General features: G+C 42.3%; 2 protein-coding genes across 2 annotated transcripts in view; both read right to left on the bottom strand.

Annotated features, from left to right (window-relative positions):
* atrx (ATRX chromatin remodeler) overlaps positions 1-8137 on the bottom strand; it is a 46882-nt gene extending 38745 nt beyond the window's left edge. Inside the window, exons 1-10 of the mRNA XM_080840889.1 lie at positions 8040-8137; positions 7341-7390; positions 6629-6678; positions 6163-6290; positions 5872-5982; positions 5519-5628; positions 5360-5427; positions 4450-5239; positions 3147-4344; positions 2934-3003 (exon numbers count right to left, since the gene is read on the bottom strand). Of these exons, the coding sequence (XP_080697015.1) occupies positions 2934-3003; positions 3147-4344; positions 4450-5239; positions 5360-5427; positions 5519-5628; positions 5872-5982; positions 6163-6290; positions 6629-6678; positions 7341-7390; positions 8040-8085 (2621 nt within the window). The 5' untranslated portion in view covers positions 8086-8137. The remainder of the gene's footprint in view (positions 1-2933; positions 3004-3146; positions 4345-4449; positions 5240-5359; positions 5428-5518; positions 5629-5871; positions 5983-6162; positions 6291-6628; positions 6679-7340; positions 7391-8039) is intronic.
* A 3134-nt stretch (positions 8138-11271) lies between these two features.
* nup62l (nucleoporin 62 like) lies at positions 11272-20070 on the bottom strand. Its single transcript, XM_080840063.1, has 13 exons — positions 20011-20070; positions 18670-19162; positions 18079-18440; positions 17695-17790; positions 17297-17413; positions 16750-16857; positions 16166-16286; positions 14475-14619; positions 14123-14172; positions 13663-13797; positions 13120-13231; positions 11613-11679; positions 11272-11474 (listed from the first exon to the last, which is right to left on the bottom strand). Exons 2-13 carry the CDS (start codon positions 19152-19154, stop codon positions 11383-11385), a joined length of 1890 nt encoding a protein of 629 aa, XP_080696189.1. The 5' UTR covers positions 19155-19162; positions 20011-20070; the 3' UTR covers positions 11272-11382.
* Between the last annotated feature and the right edge of the window lies 1 nt (position 20071).

Raw genomic sequence — 20071 nt, 5'->3', positions numbered from 1 at the left:
AATGTCCACAACCTTTCACAACCTACAATTATTGCATACTTAACCCCACACGTCGGACCTCATTACTGAATGAACATTGAACAAGTGTTCACATTCTTTTTCTAATAAGCTAGTTAGGCTATGCCAATTCAAGTGAAAATTAAAATCATGCTCCAGAAATCTGCAGAGCAAAATATTATCCATGAAAAGTATAACAACCTTACAGTAGACCTACATACAATTAAATTAAATTCCATGACTTTTCCAAAACTTTTGATTACTTTAAAACATTTTCCTGGCCTGGAAAAGTAATGAAATTAAGTACATTCCATAGCTTTTGCAGGATTTCCATAAAAGTGGGAACCCTTGTACATCCCTGGCTAGTTTGTCTGACTTGGGAAGCATACCAACCTTGTCAGCATCTGGTGAGCTTTATCTTAACTGATGGCTGTTAATTACTCTGATATGAAAGATAATAATTTTAAGCTTACAAAAATAATTCTTCCCCCTATTTCCATCTCTCTCTCACACACAAAAAACTCTAGTGTAAATAGTTTTTGAGAACCAGTGAGGACTTCCAAACAGGAATTATTAATCAATTATATCCTATAAAATATATCAAATGTAATGCACTGGAAATGAAGCACTACAAAGACTATATGAGGCTTCTCTTATGTATATTATTCTGCCTCTGACTAGAAACTACAAAATTAGTGAAACAGATCAGTATAAATAATAGGGGTGTAAAAAAGAATCGTTTTGCATCGATGCATCGATGCAACAGCCGACGATACGATGCATCGACACGTCCGCAAGAGTATCGATTAAAAAAAAAAAAAAAAAAAATTTTTTTTTTTTTTTACTTTTTGTTGCTAGTGCACTTTGATGAGTATTTTTATTTTATAGTGAATGGCTTACAGGGGTATTTTTTGTTACCATTTGCTGCTACTAGTGCACATTTGCACTCATTGCACTGATTTTGTGGAGCATTGTCATTTTAAATTGAATTAACTACAGGCCTATTTTTTGTTACCGTTGGCTGCTAGTGCACTTTTGCACTGATTTTGTTGAGTATTGTTATTCTATCGTGAATGTGGTATAGGCCTATTTTTGTTACTTAACACTTTGTACTTTGTACAGTACTTTTTGATGCAAGGCCTTTCAGAATCTATAACAGGGGCATTATTATTTTTCAGTGAATGAGGTTGTCATAGGCCTAGGTGGAGTACAACTTTTCTACTTCTGTTATTGGCTGTTGTTTCTCAAATAAAATGCATAACGATATAACAGCTTTCATTGATTCTAGCCTGTAAGGTAAAAAAAAGGCCAAATTAATCGAATCGAATCGAAATCGTATCGTGGTGTATTCATGAGTATCGAAAATAATCGAATCTTTGGGTCAGGAAATCGATACTGAATCGAATCGCCATGATGGGTGTGATTTACACCCCTAATAAATAAGTGTGACTCCTCTCGTTTAGACGTCTCTGCTTGCAATGGGAGCCACTTCCTCAATCGTGTGGCACAGGCCACCTACTATAACTGAGACTTATTTCTGCACAATAGCAATGAAATGCATTCAATTCAGTACGCACAATTGGATGGCAGCAAACGACCTAGACAATGAGTAGTTTCAAAGAAAGGGTAATACATCGCCATCCAGCAGCTTCAATATAACTAGAGAAGGTTTAACTACCCTAACAATCAGGAAGCTTAGGCATTCTGTGCTAATGCTAAGAAGTTAGAATAAGGCCCCATCTCTCCACGGTGACAAAGATCATTCAGCACTGAACCTTTCATAGCAAGCTAATCGCGATACCTTGTGCTAGCCAAAGACTTTAATAGGTCTTGGCTTAAAGATTGATCCCCACTATCTCACTATGAATACTTTAGCAGGCAATACACAAAATTTTAATCTCCACTTGCAGGCATGTATTCCAATACTTTACATCTTTAAATGGCATTTATCAATACCATAATAAATTGCTAACTGGCTAATGTGAACACTAAATCCAAATGCCCAGTTTGAACTCCCATGATGCCTTCACATATTTACCATGACATCCTCTATCCCATCCCTGCCCATCCATCAGCCTTTTTAAAAAAAACATCCCACCTCAGATAATTGAAGGCATGAGGTGGAAATGGGGGCATTTAAAGATATTTACTCAGATTGCTCATTCAGACACCTGCCGTAAAAGTGTGCATAGCCTGGCGTGGCTAGGGAAGCTTAGCAGACTCTCAATTAACCCTGTTACTCAGCTTTTGAGTCATGCTTGATAGGGATATACTTAAGCATGCAAAGAAACAAGCAGTAAATGTAGGTCTATGTTTGCAGCTTGGCCAATGAAAGATGTGAGACAGGAGAGTGATGGGAATGAAGCATTCATTTATTGAATGATTCAGCTCTGAGCCAACAGGTAAGAAAATATGGTGGCTGAGCAAGCTCACGCTACCCTCACAAAGCTTAAAAGTGAGATTTCAACATTGCTGTTAGTGTGAAACAAAAGACTAAATGAAAAAAACAATGTGCTCAAACAAAAAAGCAATATCTCAAAAGAACAAAAAACATGAAAAAGGACATGAAGTATGGCATTTAAATGTGTCAAAACTACCAGAACATTTTCACGGGAGAGATACATTCCTTTCTACCAGTGTGCATTAGCTGGACTTGGATTGAACGATTTCAGTCTACATTCATAGGCTGTCGGAAAGTCTGAAAGTGGCTTATACAGCAGCCAGCAAGTAAAATACACATAGGGCTATACTGGCCACATGTCCATTCTCCCTCAACGTGCTTCAATGAGACATCAAGAAAGGTCCTTGTTTCTCTGCACCAGGAAAGCCCGGAATAAAATGTGTTCTGGGGTAGTCCATAAATTAAGTTGTACATGGTTGTACATGAAATGAACTAAGCTATTAAACACAAGCTATCTCGCTCTTGTGGGCCATACCTATTCTCTGGGTCATCGTCATCATCGTCAGGCATCTGAGGGGGTTCACCTTTGACACCACCTTCGTCCCCTGCGCAAAAAACAATCAAAACAATGGTCTAAGTGTGGTTCCCGCAACTGTACTGAGGCAGCTACCTCATTGCAGTCCCTACTGGAATGTGTTGATGAAGTCATGGAAGGAAACTCTCCGGATGGCACAAGAATGTGATTCACCTGACGACTGCTGGAAAGTGTCTATTCCGGCCATCACAGAGTCCATAATGGGCCGCATCTTTTGCTTGTCGTCGCTGTCCTCACCAGAGTCCTCGGCTTGCTCTTCCTCCTCCTCATGGTCACTGGATGAGGGTGACCGGCTGGCACTGACCTTGCCTCTCTTGGTCCTGCGTGTACGTTCAAAGGACCTTTTTGTTTTGGAAACTTTCTCAACGGTCTCTTTGCTTTCCTGTTTCCCCTTACCACGTCCTTTCTTTACGCTGCCAAGCTTGCTCAGACCCTTCATTTCCTTCTCCACATCGGAGTCATCATTTTCAGAGTCTGAGCTGGCGTTCTTCTTCTTCTTGGCCACGCTCTTGGCGGCGCTCTTCTTGGCGGCACTCTTCTTGGCTCCCGCTTCTTGGTCGGAGTCGGACGAGGTGGTCTTCAGGTTAAGCTTGCGTTTTGTCGACCTCCTCTCGGAGGACCGCACTGCAGACTTGCTGAGACGCTCGTCTTTAGCCTTCTTTCCAGAAGACGCAACCTCAACCTCGTCTCCCGAGCTGGCCTCCAGGGCTGCCCTCTGACGAAGGATAAGAGGGACTTCATCTGAGTCAGAGTCCGCTTGGGTGGACGACACCTTGGCCGCTGCCACCTCCTTCGGGTCACCGGAGGTCGTTGTGGTCTTGACCTTGACCTTGGTTTTCTTGTCTGTGTCCTGCTTGCCGTTGCTTTTACTCTTTCTCTCAGAGGGTTTGCGAAGGGGCGTTGTCTTTACTCTGGAAGATCGCCGGCTCTTTAGGCCATCTTCGGGAGTGACAGATCCATCCCCATCCTCCTTGGCCGGCTCTGCTGTTGCCTTCAAGCTGATTCTGAGAGGCATGGGCGTCAGCTTCACCACCAGCTTTTTTTTGCCCAGTGTAGCTATCCTTTTCTGAGCCCCAGAGGGCTTTTCGTCTGCCTCTTTGACCTCTGTGGGTCGGGCCTCTTCAGGTGAAGATTCTGAAGGTGACAGTTCTGCAACTTTGGCCTCTCTGGCCTCATCAGCAGCAGCAAGCTTGGTGGAGTCTGCGAGACTTTCAACCATCTGGAAAAGTTCATCGGGGATAGAGGGGGTAGCTGAAAGGATCTCCCTGTCAATCTCTGACGAATCTTCGACCGGCAAGTTCCCATCTTCCTGTACACCACAATCTCCATCGGGCTTGTCGTTGTTGTCCTCCTCCTCAGCAGCATCTTCCTCCTCCTCCTCCTCCTCAGCAGCATAATCCTCCTCCTCAGCAGCATCATCCTCCTCCTCCTCCTCCTCCTCTTCCTCCTCCCTGACCTCTCTCTCGTTAAAGAGCTGCTTAGTGGGCGAAGGAATGGGACTGTCTTTCATCTCCACAGCGTCTATGGTCATATAATCTGCATTATCCTCACAGTCAGACCCATCTATGGCATTGTTACTCTGGTCCTTATCTACCTCGGCCTTCTCAGTCGGCTCGATCTGCTCGGTCGGCGTGACCACTCTGTGTTCAACTGGCCCATGACCCACTGCAGCCTCTGATCCATTCTGAAGCTCCAGTTCACTGAACTCGGCCTCCAAGGCATGTTCCAGGGTGGCGTGGGCCATTTTCAGGTCAGCCAGCACAGACTTAAACGCTTTGAGGTGGCGGTACCGCAACATAGGCTTGGTCCCTTTGTCTTTGGTGGCCTCCTGAATGAACTGCACAAACGTGTTGTTCAGGCCTGTTGTCGTCTCTATGAGCTTTTTTGTCTTTTTCACCAGTTCTTTTGGGATCTGAATATTCTTGGGAGAGAACGTTAAGGTTCCAGAGCCCTCCGAGTGGTGCTCCTTCCCGTTGAGGGCAGCTTTGTCCTTCTTGCGGTCCGATTTATTGGTCTTTGGCTTGTGTTCCCGACACCACAACCGCTCAAGGTTTTGCATGACCTTACTACACCCAGTGGCCAAGTCGACCAGGGGTTGAGGGCTGCAAACGTAACAGTACCACTTGCTGCTTTCGTCCATGATTTCAGACAGCTCCTTCCTGCCGAGGTTGCGTAAAATACACTTTTTACAGAAGGCATTACTGCAGTAGTCACAGCAGATAAGGTTTCCTCCTTCAGCACACCACCTGAAGAAAAAAAGGACAATACAATGATTAACGGCTTTATAGAGAACAGGAGAAATCAAACTATACAATTGTACAAGACTGGAGTGCAGATTCATGTCCAAGAAAGTATAATTTTCTTACCTGCATTGCTCATCCATACCATCGGCATCTTTGCTGATATCATCACTCATGTAGTACTTGTAACATGACTGAGAAAGGGAAAAAAAAATGTAAAGCATGAACTTAATTCATATAAATTCAAAACTAAGCAGAGTATTCTTATACACTGCATTAACTTACCTTGCAGATAAGGACTTTTAAAATGGGATGCACCAAGACAGAATCCCTATGAAAATGATTAACTTGCTGACCGCAAGCTGTGCAATTCACTCTTTCAAGAAGTGAAATATCTGAAAAGCAAAACAAAAAATGTCAAGTTAAGAGCCAAGAAAAGATACTAACATAGTTCACTGATTTCAAAGACAAGATGCCGTGAAAACACAGGGTGTGATTGAACGGGACAAGTCTCTACCGGAGACGTGACTACTTAATAAAAATACAACAACACTACTACTACTACTACTAATCCTGTTACTCTAAGTCCACTTGAAATACTGTGTGCCAAATGTATTAAGACGGACCATTTTCCGTACCTTTCTTTTGGGGGTCTCCTCTGCTCCTCGAACCACGGCTTCTGAACTCTGGGCCTGTGAAGTCATCTTTAGATTCATCATCTACAGGCTCAGGGTTGACAACTAAAGTACCTAAGGGGGGGACGGGGGAGAAGCACTTATGAAAATGTCTCTGCATCTCATTGTCAAAAACCATACAAGCCACTCCAGATATCAAATTGTCAGCACCGTCAATTCACAACATTTCTTTAAATGCACCTCAATGGTTTGTTTTCATTCTATACAATAGTAATTCAAGTAAAAGAGCAGTACCTTTAGGGAAACTGGTCACTTCAGTGTTGCTGTCAGCAGGATTGTCTATGGAGCAATCCTCCTGATCACTCTGCTCAGATTCGTCTGACTGATCTAGGCCAGTGTGCTTGGTCACAGTAGTGGGTTTCCTGACATTAAATATAGGACAATGAGTTTAGTCGGTGAACTACAGTTACATGACGCACCCAGAGAGGGAAAAAAATAGATCTCATCGTGAGCTTAAAGGGGTGGTATAGAGCTTTAGTTGTTGAATAAAGACCTGCTTCAAGATTTCAAACAATAATTCAAGTCCCTGATACATAGAACACTAGTGGAGTTAAACAACATGTCAAAGAATACTGGGCAACATTGATGTCTGTTCCTTCAAAAACTCACAACTTTAGTATGTCTAATAATTTAAAAAAACTATTTTTTTGCATATTATTCAATGGCAATGCAAATATTCAGGGAAGGACACCCTTCTCACCTCTTAGATCTTGAAGAGGAGGCCTTTGCTGTTTCTGTGGAGCTCCCAGGCTGCATGAAACACAAAGCAAATGAATTGCAAAAACCCACAGGAGTTTGAATGCCTCTGGTATATCACGGGTTAACACAGCTCCATTTTACAGGACAGAAAACACTAGACTCTAACATTTTATCAGGCCTTATTCGGATTGTCCTTCTGGCACACAAGGGGTTAATCTGGTTCCATTTTATAGGGCAGAACCACTACAGTCTAAAATAGGTCTACGGGACCCTCCTCAAGGTCACAAGCTCAATGGCACAAAGACATGAAGCATGACACACTTTGTATCCAATAAGAGTGAGTAGTACAACCAAGTAGGTCTATATCTGACATTAAGGAATCTTTGTTGCAGTATGTTTAGACCCAAACTAAATTGTATGGATTCAAACTGAAAGTCTGGCAAAAAGGCTGACATAAGCAAATTGTGTGATGCTGAAACTGCTTAAATGGCTCCATAAATGAAAAAGCATTTGGAATATGAAGAAATACCATTATTGGTGCATCTGCATTCTATGCAATCCCACTAGGTTAGGTTACTTTACCGGGAAAGACAATAAAACCCCCAAATTGTATACAGATGTAATCAAACTAAACAAACGTCATCTTGTAAATAAACACGTGCCTAGTTTTCATTTCAGATACTAGTGTTACAAACTAGTTAAATCCACCATACCTCTTCCATGATTTGGTCAGTTGTGTTTGATTCAGTAGAGGCCATTTTACCTATAAAACACAAAAGATGTTCACTGAATCAGGCACTGAAATAACCGAACAACTTCCATCCAAAGAATTCCTGTTAGTATCTGTAATTACCTTATTTGACAGTATAAATTCAGAATGCAGACAATACAGCAATGTTGACATTCACAAAGGTATTGATACTCACAAAGTTACAGACAAATATACTACCAGGTTTTCAGGAATGGAGCCATATAATGGAGAGAGTCATGAAGGGAAGGATTTAAAAATCTATCTCAATGAGTGTCAGTTAATTCTACATCTGCAAAGTGCAAGTGAAAAAACTCAAAAGCTCGAGACAGGATGGCCACAACACTATGAGGAAAATGGATCAGCCAGTCATGAAACCAAACACAAGAGGGGTGGGGGGGGTAGGACCAGTGTTGCTGTGAGACCCTCGCAAAATTCACCAGCCCATATTCCAATGACAAAAACTAGTTGTGCACATGTTCACCATAACTACAGTTTTGTGTCACTGAAACCAACCGAAGAGTCAAGCTCTGCATTGATTTACGCCTACATTTCTCCCGGGTGCCTTTATGGAACAGCCTACACTACTGCCCGCTGAAAGAAGCGGGCAGACACCAGTAAACAGTAAGTAAAACCCCAGTACACCAAACCCTAATACACTCACCAGAAGTTTGGGGCTCATTAATATCCTCTTCTGCAGAATAACTCATGTACTCATGGAGCTTTGACACCAATGTATTCAGCTTGCCGGAACTAGCAGGGATACTGTTCAAGAGTTAAACGCATGCATTATGGCCATGTCAAAAGTGACCATGATGGTCGACGTGTACTAAAGATAGACAAGTACAACATTTGGTTTCTATATGACATGGATTAAGCTCATTTACTGTCTGGCCGTGTAGGTTATACCGAAAGGGTTACGCCCATTTCTTTAGTAATGCATCACTCAATAAATGAACATTACTTCTAAAATTGCCGCTATGTATGTTAAAATAGGCATTAATATGATTACAGCAGAAAAGGGGAAAAGGAATGTCGTTATCAAATTATGCATCACGTTATTAGCGTTAGCTAAGTGCCCCAAGGAAAACATTGCCTATTCTTCCATCGTAGCTTTTGTTCATTCTGATCTTCAAATGGTAATTTTGATTCGTGGATCATATTTTCCGCGAGTCATGAATCATCTCATTGAACATAAGCAAGGCGTACACAGGAACTGGATGGGGATGGGGGGGGGGGGGGGACCAGTCAAACACAAGCAGTTCGCGCGGGCCTTGTTCTGTCCTCGTGTTTATGGACATCCTGCGTCATCACTAGGTAATCACAGCACTCATCTTCCATTAGCTGCTATCTAGCCTATCAAAACACCTGAGGAGAAAGATGAACGGCATGCAACGGAAATTAGCGTTCCGTGTCTAGCAAATAAAGGAAAGAGGGACTCGTGAAAATGATTACTTTCTATCCTCTACATGACCGTAACATAACAATGGCTGGTCTTTGTTTATGTTAGCCAGCCACCTAGCTAACTGTTAACATCTTTGTTAATGCAACTAGCCAGCTAGCCAACACGGATGTTAATGAGACAAAAGGCAACTTCCCCGATGAGAAAATATTTATGAGCTAAATATTAGGTTGGAAGCTGCATGTACAGGAGAGGCAGACCAACTTCACCTTAATACTTAGTCTTTGTGCATGCATGCATCCTCCACACACAGGCATGCATCGCTGTGCATGCATCTGCCTACCCCTTCAGCAAAAAATAGCAACTACAGTTATACTCTTCATACGCAACGATCCGAGGGCGTTTAATAAAATCAACAATCCGAGGAAGTACAGTGTCTTCTGTATGTATGCCTGGCGTTTGTAATGCATGACAATTTCATATAGGGATAACCTCACTAATATCACGCTTGCTGCAACCATAGACAGTGGCTGCAACAGAGGAAAGACGCCGGCAGTGTCTGAAACCGGTAGCTTCGCTAGCTTAGCTTAGCTTCCTAGCTCTGCCCTCATTAACGTTGAAGAAAAGCAAGGCGCCATGCTAACTAGCTAGTTAGCTAGCTAAGCAAACCAACGTCAAAAATCTTTAGTTGGACACATACCTGATGATGTCCGTAGTCATTTCTTGTACGTCTCAAATCAAGGGGTATCAAACGAGTTTCTTCAAATGTAAAAAATCCCAAATTCCAAAAACAAGTCTTTACTCGGGAAAAGACTAAATATTGAATCCTCTCACAGAAGACAAAGCAATGGCGCCATCTTACCGGATGGCTAGAGACGCACTAAAATGGCGCATCCTGCTCAAATCACCCGTGCTATCCCATTGGTTAGTTCTCAGAGAACTTCTTGCTTTCTGAATGGTCAAGAAATTCATTTACCTCTCATAGGTGGAGAAAAATCTAAAGGATCGTTACTTTCTGAAAGGTATTGGTGCATAAATCGCCGCTTTGACGGCTCAACCTAGTTGGTCAATTTTATGTTTATTTTATTCCCGGCCTTCTCATCAGTGCCATGATACTTCCAAGAGTTCTGATCACGGGATATAAAGGCGTCTCTTTCTTATTCCATGTCTACTTGGTGTGTCTGTGTTAATGGGCATCTGTATTCACTACTTTATTCACTAATCTCCCGATTACAATGTCTCAAATGATATGCCCAAATATACCAGCTCAAAGCATCCAAGATTGTCAGTGCATGAAAACATAGATGTGTTTGTAGCACTCACCCCGATAAAATCAGATGGTAAGATTGCATTGATGAAACAAAGGGTTACAGTAAACACATTCTCAAACTGCAAATAAGCCTACTGAAAGGTGGGTGTGAAACAAAAAAGCCAAAGTGAAATTTACATTAGTAGTAGTAATCTGGTTTTTAGCACTGGGTTAGTACCCCTGGCCAGTTGGCATGGTGGTTCAGGTGCTTGCACTGCCATCTCACAGCAAATAGGTCCTGGGTACACTTAGCACGGTGGCTCAGGTGCTTGCACTGATGCCTCACAGCAGGAAGGTCCTTGGTTCGATTCCTGCATGGGGCTCTGCTGGTACTGGGGGCAGGTTCTCCCCAGGCCTTCAGTGCTCAGGTTGGTTATCTCCCAGTCCTTTCTGAGTGGAGTTTGCATGTTCCTCCCGTGTTCACAAGGTTTCCTCCACTAAAAACCCCAACAGAAAAGAATGCAGAAGAACAGACCAGAACTGACCAATCGTCCCTTTGCGCCAAAAAGGTTGTGTGTGTCCTGTGTCGCCACCCTAAAATGCACGTGTGACCAAATAAAACTGACTTTGACTAAATATAGATCAGTTGCACCTTTGCTTTAAGGGGTCTTCACCATCTGGCCCCACTGATCAACATGTCCTACCAGAGGGGCTTTAACAGCTGTGCCACATTAATAAATGCACAGGGATAGAATAGATCACACCTGCCTAATCATCTTCAGTTTATGCAATGCAATGAATTCTGTAGTTATAAAGAGAGAAAATTAGTTAAAAGTAGTTTTAGTACTTGAACCCCTGCTCTTTTGTATCTAGATTATTTGAGGAAACTCATCGCTCATGGCTAGGCAGATGAAACCTATTTGTATCCATCCCACAAATATATATATATATATTTTTTTTTTACTAAGGAAGGTAGTTTCAAAGACAAAAAGGCTTGAACAACTAATACATTATCGCTCCGAAAGTGAAACAAAACTGAGGGTATGGTACTTTCCCTAAACTGCTAACAATGTGGTCTTGTCATTTAGTTGCATTCAACTAACACCACTGGTGAAGACCTTGGCATCTCAATTGTTCACAACCTTTACTTAATGCATTAAAAACATCTCTAGAGCTGCCTTCTTTTGTTTTCTGAAAAACTGCCAAAACAAACTCAGGAATGCAACTGCTTAAAAAGTTAATCTTTTATTATAACATAATTAATACAGGCAAAAGCATTTTTTCCGTAACAGAAAAAGGAACAAAACAAATCCCATTTTAACAGCGAGCATTATACAAGTCAGAAAAAAAACGAAATCACTGAAAATTTAGACGAAAACTTTTCTCTTGCTCTTTGCTTCGACTTTCACACAACTTTGATACCTCCTCCACTCGTCTCTGTAGCAGGACTGTAAGAAAATTAAACAGGAAGTGTTGACGACTGTTAATCACACTTTGGGAAAACTACAAGATTCCAGAGAAAACTTCAATATAATAGGAGGAGATTGAAGTCTCTCGAAAGCGAGAGAAACAACGGCAGTACAAACCTGAGTTTTGCTCCACCCACTGCAGTGAGTCCATGTGTGCATTCAGGATCTTGCAAATCTGCTGAAGCTGAGACAGAGGAAGGTATAAGATGAGCAAATTACTAAATTATAGGCCATCCCTCCCTCCTACCCTGACTTCTTATTCATCAAGAAGTTCGTCTGCTTAACGATACTTGCGTGTATAGGCAGTGCCATTGTATATTAATCACACTGTTGAAATTCATGTTGCACCACAGAAAGCCGCTAAAAGGCAGTCTTTGCACTTAGCTGCTGCAACATAGCCTTTAGTAACCTTTCATAAATTTAGATTAGCAGTTAACAGCGGTGGACAGTAACAAAGTAAATAGCCTACGTAGCCTACGTAACGCTAAATGATGGAAGAAACATACACAATCAACAGAGTTTCTGCTCAGGCTTACATTTAAAATGCTTGCCTTTTATAAGGGCACAAGATTTTATCATGCAGTTCTTGACAAACTCCCTCTGTAAAGGTATCACTACATACTTCTTTACAGTCTTCGGTGCAGACTGGTATGCTCTGTAATTTTGTGCAACTTTTTTCTTCACGTTTGATCTGAGGTCAACTGTTTTGTTTTTGTAGGGTTGTGTAGGTAGTATCACTACTAACACTAGTCTTCAGCACAAACTAGCCTAACTAGGTCAAGTGTTGTTTTTGAACCTAGGGTTATGTAGGGAATATCACTGCTAACACTAGTCTCCAGCACAAACTATTACAACACCACATTCTCTGATTTTGTGGAACTAGTTCCTGTAATGGTATTTATTATACTTCGAAACATAAATCAGGAATTATGAGTTTAAGGGTAACACAGACCGACAGATGTGATATAGTAAAGGAGCTTATGTTTAACTTCACATATATAGTAAGGGAGCTTATGTGTAACTTCACATTTTTGTATAATTAAATGTGCAAATAAGTTACAAATAAATGTAAAATTAAATAATTGTTCTCTTGTATTTCATAACCACTTTGTCTTACCTAATGGCAATAGATAGCTTTCAATGTTTTGTGCTTATACACTTTTAAATAGACAAATGTAAGACACTATTTAAAGATTGGCATTAGTATTTTCATCTTATATCAGTTAATTGAGCCCGAGCTTTGATGTGAAAATGATAAAAGAACATTAGAACCATAATTCATTAAGGTACTTTTACTTTTAATACTTAAGTATATTTGAAGGCAAATACTTTTATACTTCTACTTAAGTGGAAATTCAAAGTGCATACTTCTACTTTTACTGGAGTAATATTTTACACCAGGTATCTATACTTTCACGTAAGTACATAGTTAGTGTACTTCGTCCACCACTGGCAGTTAAGTACTTAATACACTTGAAAGCAGCTAGTTTACAAAAAATATTGTACATACCCGCTTTAACTAAAAGGAGACAACAACAAGGCAACAAGGTGATTTACAATTTTTTTCCTAAGAAGGTCAACTCGAACAGTTGAAGCAAACTGTTTAAGTCGGTCCTGTACTCACAGGGTCAGAGCTTTCCCCAGGTCCACTGGAGGTGTTGAGATGCTCGATGATTTCCTTCAGGTCTTGGGACATCCTCTTGAGCTGGGCGTCCACATTCTCAGCCAGTTTGTATCTGTGAGGAGAAACACTCAGTTTCAGTGAAGTCAACACGAGGCTAATCTAGTGGAGTATTATATTCTGTATTATATATACTGCAGCAGTTCCACAGCTGGGGACAGCAGTTTCTTCCTGAACAGTATGATGAGTGTTAGAGAGGAAAAGCAATAACTAAATTGGTGGCCATTGCATATAAACAATAGAATTGCGTAAGATGACAAATCATTTCACAACACTCATTAAGCCATGACCAGTGTGTATAGAAGAGCCTTCCATCTTGAGGTTAGTTGTTTCTGTTTTAGGCAATGTTGACAAATAGGTGTATTGTCCTAGTGACAACCAGGCAAGATATAAAAATACATAAATGCCCAATTTTTTCCCCAAAAAAGGCTATCCATCTGATAAAGGATTTGCTGAACTTGAACAAATACTTGTTGTTACACCTACGTTCGCTCTCTTTCCTCATCTGCGTTCTGCATGTAAATGGTTCCGCTCTGTTCCTTCACAGACTCCTCCATGGGACCCAACAGGTCCTCCAGCTCCTTCTGCTGGGAGAGGATGAAATCTAGCTCCTGGTCGAGCCTATGAAGAAAAGTTACCATGAGAATGATTGCCTGGCAACAAGCACCATAGACACCTTATTATATCAATCAATGTGTTATGGAATGCCATGTCATGCTAACAACCTCATTTTACGATGTTTTTGAGAATACCTGAAATTCCCCTCGTTTTTTGGGCGCTCACAGCAGGCCTATATTTGACCTAATAGTTAAGTCCTTGATGGCCATCTATGGGCATGCTTTTTTAGCTAAACATATTCCACACATTCTTTGTAGGTTGCAGTTGTCTACTTCATATGATTAATTTGGCAGAAAGCATTCAGACACAATTTAAGAGAGAAGCACACCTTCTTTGATCCAGTTTCACCTTCTCCATGTCTTTGTGCAGAGTTGTGATCTATCATAGAACAAAGAGAGTTCAAGGATGGAATTAATGAGGAATTTATCAAAGAAAAACTGTCCTGGGTACAAAATGTACTGTCAGCCGTAAAAGGGGTGAAATACAGTCCACCTAGTTGACATATTTTTTTGACCACACCAACTTGCTTTTTTTTTTTAAATAACCTATTTGAAACTTCATTTGAATCTAAACAGTATAAACAGAACAACTGAAAGAGACAGACAGACACATGCACACCAGTAAACACTCTCAGATCTCAGAGAGAGAGAGAGAGAAACACACCCCCAAAAAACACACACCCTCTCTCCATTCTCGACCAGCATCCGGTCCCAGGCGTTGACCTGCGTGGCCTGCTGGAGAAAGTGGCGCTCCTGGTCCTCCAGCTCGGAGCTCCACTTATTGATCAGGCCCTCCAGCTGTGCGTACGTCATCACAGGGGCCGTGCTGAACACAGAATGATCACTTATAACCAAACTATTTATAGAGAATTAGCCAGCGTCTGCACTCATGACTATCTGCTGCAGAAGTCATCTAGAAAAACCTTGTAGAATACTTATTTTTAAACACGCCAGGGGCCGTATTCACAAAGCCTTTTATCTTACCACTAGGAGTGCTCCTAACTCGCGCTAAAACCTTTTACGTAGGAGTAATTTCTTAAAAGTGATTCACAACGGCTCTGAGACCTACTCATACTAAGGATAATACCAACTCCTAAGCTTAAGATAAAAAACTCCGTTGCTATGGATGACGTCGCTTCTCATGCACGAGTTTAGAAGGGGTGAGGACGGTGATTGGTTGTTGACAGGCTCTCTCATTAAAAACTCATTCGTGACGTCTCTCTAACAATCCCACTATATCGACTGAAAATAAGAGAATAACCTAGGCTTCAAATTAAGTCATATTAAACAGTTATGGACAGTGCAGTTAGCAGAATGCACACGCATGATGACAAGTTTGTGCATCCAACGGGAATGACACTTTGCACGTTAAGAGAAATATAAAGCGATCAATATAAAATATGGCAATTGCATGTAATCAAGGCAGTAATAATTAAAGTACCCAGCAAACTGTAAGGCTATTATATTTCCAGCCCTTGACCACTTCAAATATCAGCACATGCGGCCCTTTAAGCCCTCCAATCTTAATTGATCAAAGCGAAACGAACGTGAAACGTATAGCCTAAGCGAAAGCCTACTGGTCCCAGGACCAATAGCCACTGTCACCCCAGCGGCATCCAGCTGGTAAGTTCTCAAAAACCTGCTGCAGACCACTCTCCGTTGAAATGCACAAGTCATCGGTACATCCAACTGTTGGATGATGTGGGGTCTACAGTGCGTTGATAGTTTGATGAATTAAACGGCTGAATGATGATTCCCAGTGTCGTCATTTGCGTTTTCCGCGAAGCCAAATAGGCTATATTTATGTTTCCAAACATTTCACTTCGGGACACATCGTTGTTTAAAGGCGTCATTGCATCCCACGCTAATTCTACGACAACATTAATACCTTCACGGTTTAAGCAATGTCTTTTATCAATTCCAAGTCGGCTGCAGCCATCTTACGATTTTTTGTGAATAGGTCTTAGTGACTTAGGAGTCCTCATGAGGAGTTTTAAGCTGTCCTAGACTTAGGTGCTACTTTTAGGGATAAAATATTTTGTGAATTGCTCTTAGTAAAAAAAATTAGGAGTCCTACATTTAAGACTGACACGCCCATTATTTTTAGGAGTTTCTCCTAAATTCACCACTTATGAGCTACTTTTAGCCATAAGATTCTTTGTAAATACAGCCCCAGATCTTTAAAGTCCAAATATTTTGGTTACTTAGCTCTAGTAACTAGTATCAGATAAGAGGAACACAAATTCAATGGGGAATTCATGGAAATTGGCAGATCAGTCAATTGAATGGAAGTGAAAAGAGAACACAGGACAAGACAAAAATAAAAAGAAAGAAGAGACAAGAAGGTAAAAGAAAAGATTTCTGAGCAATACCTCACTGGAGCTGCAACTGTAGTCAGAGGAGTCGCGGCCACCATGCCAACAAGAGCTGCAGAGGTTGCCGGCTTCAGGCCGAGAGCGAAGCTTGAGGCAGCCGCTGTGGTGGTGGCAGCGGCTGAGGGATGAGCACACACATAAATAACGTAACCCACACACACACACACACACACACACACACACACACACACAAATATCTTAACCTAAAAACACACACACACACACACACATAAATATCGTAACCTAAACACTCTCACCCACACACACACACACACACACAAATAACATAACCCAAACACACACACAAAAATACCGTTACCCAAACACACACACACTAAAATGGTTCCCATGCGAATCAGGAATGTAGTCTGGCACAATTTGATCTACATTTTGTAAAATAACTTTTTTTGTACATCAACACCAAGGAGGGCCTTTGAGACCCCTATTTATCATACTTCAAACCTCCCAGTGTTTAACCTAAATCCAAATTTGCAATGAGATTGATTATTGTGGGCATGGCTCATTCATGCCCCACAGTAGTGCAGGTTAGTGACCATAGTGGGCAGGGATCTGTTTGGCACCTGTGGTGGCAGCGGTGGCGGTAGCAGTGCCTAGTTTGAGGCTCAGTCCCGTGCCCAAGCTGGCTACAGTAGAGGTCACAGGGGCTGCAGCTGTTGTCATACCTGCCACTGGGAACAGAAAAGAGGAAAGTTAGAAACGGATCTGACACTTCACTAAACATCATTTTCATGAGACTTGAGTAATCCACTTACTCAACATCATTAAAAGACAACACTTAGGCCCAAAAATATATTATTGGAACGCTAATGTGATACAGGTACAACATGAACAAGGAATTTACACAAAAACTTGAATTGAAATAAATAATCCATCTTAGTTCTTCACAAACTTTCCTTCAATGACTCTCCACTGAACCAACTACTTGATCTTGTCTCTCTTGTCTTACTCTAAAGTATTATTGTTGGTGGCAATACCAGTAATTGGCACGCTGAGATTCTTCTGAATGAAGAGTGTGTTACAAATAAAATGCATTATTATAATTATTATAAGTATATGTTGTAATAGCAGTGCTAATGCTAGTAGTAATAATAAGACTATGGAGCTCACATGAAAAACCTGTGGCTGGAGTGGATGTGATGGGGGTGGCGAACAGGGAGGGTCCAGGGGCAGCCTGGCTAGCTGCAACAGCAGCAGTTATGGCAGTCATAGCAGGGGCTGGAGTAGCTGCAATGTGACAGTAAAATCATTAAAACACATATTATTTGTCTTAAACAAACATGCACTCCAAAAATAAATCCCGACGGGGCGAACAACACCCCGACGCGCATAATAATGTCTTGAAACACAATTCAAAGCTTAACAGATGGATCAAATTAGTTTCCTTTTCTTAGGGATAAATATTGTACATTATGGCTCCACAACCTCATATTAACACTGACTATTTATCAATCGATCTGCCCAACAATCATTAGTAAGACTGAATTATAATTGAGTCCAATGAATACCTGCAGGTTTCATCCCAAAGGAGAATCCTCCTCCTTGGGTTGTGGCTGCTGCTGCAACTGTGGCAACTGGTGCGGCACCACCGAGAGTGAGACCGACTAGACAAAGAGGTAGAGACAGACAGAGACAGACAGACAGAGACAGACAGAGACAGACAGACAGACAGACAGACAGACAGACAGACAGGGGTAGAGTTCAGGGATGAGGTTTGAGGTGGTAAACTTAAGAGTTTATTATACAAGCCAACACAAACAAGAATTTAAAACATATATTAGGATAACAGCCATTCTTAAGTCCGTCATCATCATGAACATGCACACTTAACACTTCTGTAGACTGAAATAGACAATCAAGCCAACAAATGGGGCATGTAAAAGCAGACCTACCTGTGGTTCCGCCCAGCGACAGAGAGGGAGGGGCCTGAACTGGAGCAGCCGTGGTAGCCTGAATCTTGGGTGCTCCAAAGCTGAACCCCCCAGGTGGCTGCTGGGCCTGGGCCATTCCCATTCCCATGCCCATCCCTGTGGCCATGCCCGTGGCCATCCCCGTGCCCATTCCCATGCCCATGCCCATGCCCATGGTCTGGGCCTGGGGCTGGGGCTGAGCAGGGGCTGTGGTTTGGGTGGAGAGCCCTCCAAAGGAGAAGCCGGACCCACCTGTGGATGCCACCAGCCCACCCAGGGTCCCACCGGTGGGGGCCGCCTGGGATGCTGCAGGCATACTAAGGCCAAGTTTTGGAGTAGAAGTGCTAGGGGGGGGAATTGGCACATACACATGCATCAAGGCCAGAACCAAACATACAACACTACAATGTTGTTCCTAAATGATAAAACAACTAAGTAATGTTTGGTGGTAGTAGTAGTGTAGCTGACATGGAAGTATTGCAGTATTGTTGCATCTACAACACAACTAACAATGTTATCTATTACTCCTACACTAGTGCATTTACAAATGAACACACAAATACTGACACGCACCCAAGAAGACCTGCACCACCCCCGAATGAAAATCCTCCTCCAGTAGTGCTGCCCTGTGTGGGGGTGCCAAAGGAAAAGCCCCCTGTGGTTGTCATACCGCCATTCCCTGGGGTGGGCTGTGTGAGGAGGCTGGTGAGTTGAGGTGCTTGGGCCTGAGCTTGGGCCTGAGCTTGAGCTTGGGCTTGGGCATGGGCCTGGGCCTGGGCTTGAGCTTGGTGTTGAGCATGCGCTTGCGCCTGAGCTTGTTGTTGAGCGTGGGCTTGTGCCTGAGCTTGGTGCTGAGCCTGCGCCTGGGCCTGGGCCTGAGCTTGAGCCTGAGCCTGGGCTTGAACTTGAGCTTGGGGCTGGGGAGTCCCGAACGTAAATCCCCCGCCTGTTGGGGCACTGGCCTGGAGCCCAAAGCCGGTGGCAAGCGGAGCCGGAGCGGTGGTCTTCGGGGTCCCAAAACTGAATCCGCCGCCGCCGCCCCCGAAGTTAAACGCCATTTTGGAGTCTGGGGATAAGAGTAACGGGGTTTACACATGCTAGAGTAGAGCTGTGGTGTCACAATAGCTTCTCCCTTCAGAAACGACGAGTCAAAACGTGCGCTGCGTCTTTCAAATTGAGCACGATGTCTCATCACTCGAATATGATAATGATGTAGAAACGTAGTATGCTAGCCAGCAAAGTAACATTACTGACATTACCATGCAAAAACAAGGGGACGACCATCCATATGTCAATCTCTAGGGCGACATCTGTCATCAGACTAATATCAAACTTGCTGCGAAGCAGCGTCTCTGACAGGATAGCCTACTGTAACTTAGCAAATGTTACAGTTGGAGTGCATTCCTGATCAAATTACAGAGCAGCATTCAAACACAAGTGTGCTGTTCTTTGCTGTTAACGAAAGTAAATAAGCAGGCTTAAACTACGTTAACTTACACATACCTCGGAGGTTAGCTGACATCAACAAAGATAGGACAGCATAGCACTGCCTATTAGTAACTAAAAGCTATCGGTTTGAGCACTAATCTACCTAAGGTTAGCATCATTGTTTTGCTTTAAAAGAGTACTTGACCAATTAAACCAATCAGTCAAAACATATCCGTAAGTGACATTCATCTATACAAGCTAGCCATGTAGTCCATTAGAAAGGTACATCGGCTTACTAATTTAACATGTCTTGCTAGCCTTTATGTCAAGCTATGCTAAGCATGCGTTGTACACAGCTCTGTGGATAACTAACATTAGCCATCACATTTATTATTTCAAAACACCAATTATTTACGCTAAAAACACGATAAACTGACAGACATGTGTTCAAAACTAGACAACTGTAGTATTTTTCAAGATATTTACCTTTTCAAAGAAGGCAAAAAAGTGTTTCCATTCCTCAATCAAATACAGCCTTAAGAGCGCG

This window comes from Sprattus sprattus (assembly GCF_963457725.1).
Source record: "Sprattus sprattus genome assembly, chromosome: 6".
In the NCBI taxonomy this organism is placed as follows: Eukaryota; Metazoa; Chordata; class Actinopteri; order Clupeiformes; family Clupeidae; genus Sprattus; species Sprattus sprattus.
The sequence above is the reverse complement of the archived record's forward strand: the minus strand, read 5'-3'. Positions and strand labels throughout refer to the sequence as shown.

Coding starts and splice junctions, on each gene's coding strand:
- nup62l (XM_080840063.1), bottom strand. CDS start 19,154: ATGGCGTTTAACTTCGGGGGCGGCGGCGGCGGATTCAGTTTTGGGACC. Junction 16,858..17,296: donor TCCAGCCACAGGTTTTTCAT/GTGAGCTCCATA, acceptor TTCTGTTCCCAG/TGGCAGGTATGACAACAGCT. Junction 13,798..14,122: donor GTGAAACTGGATCAAAGAAG/GTGTGCTTCTCT, acceptor TTTTCTTCATAG/GCTCGACCAGGAGCTAGATT.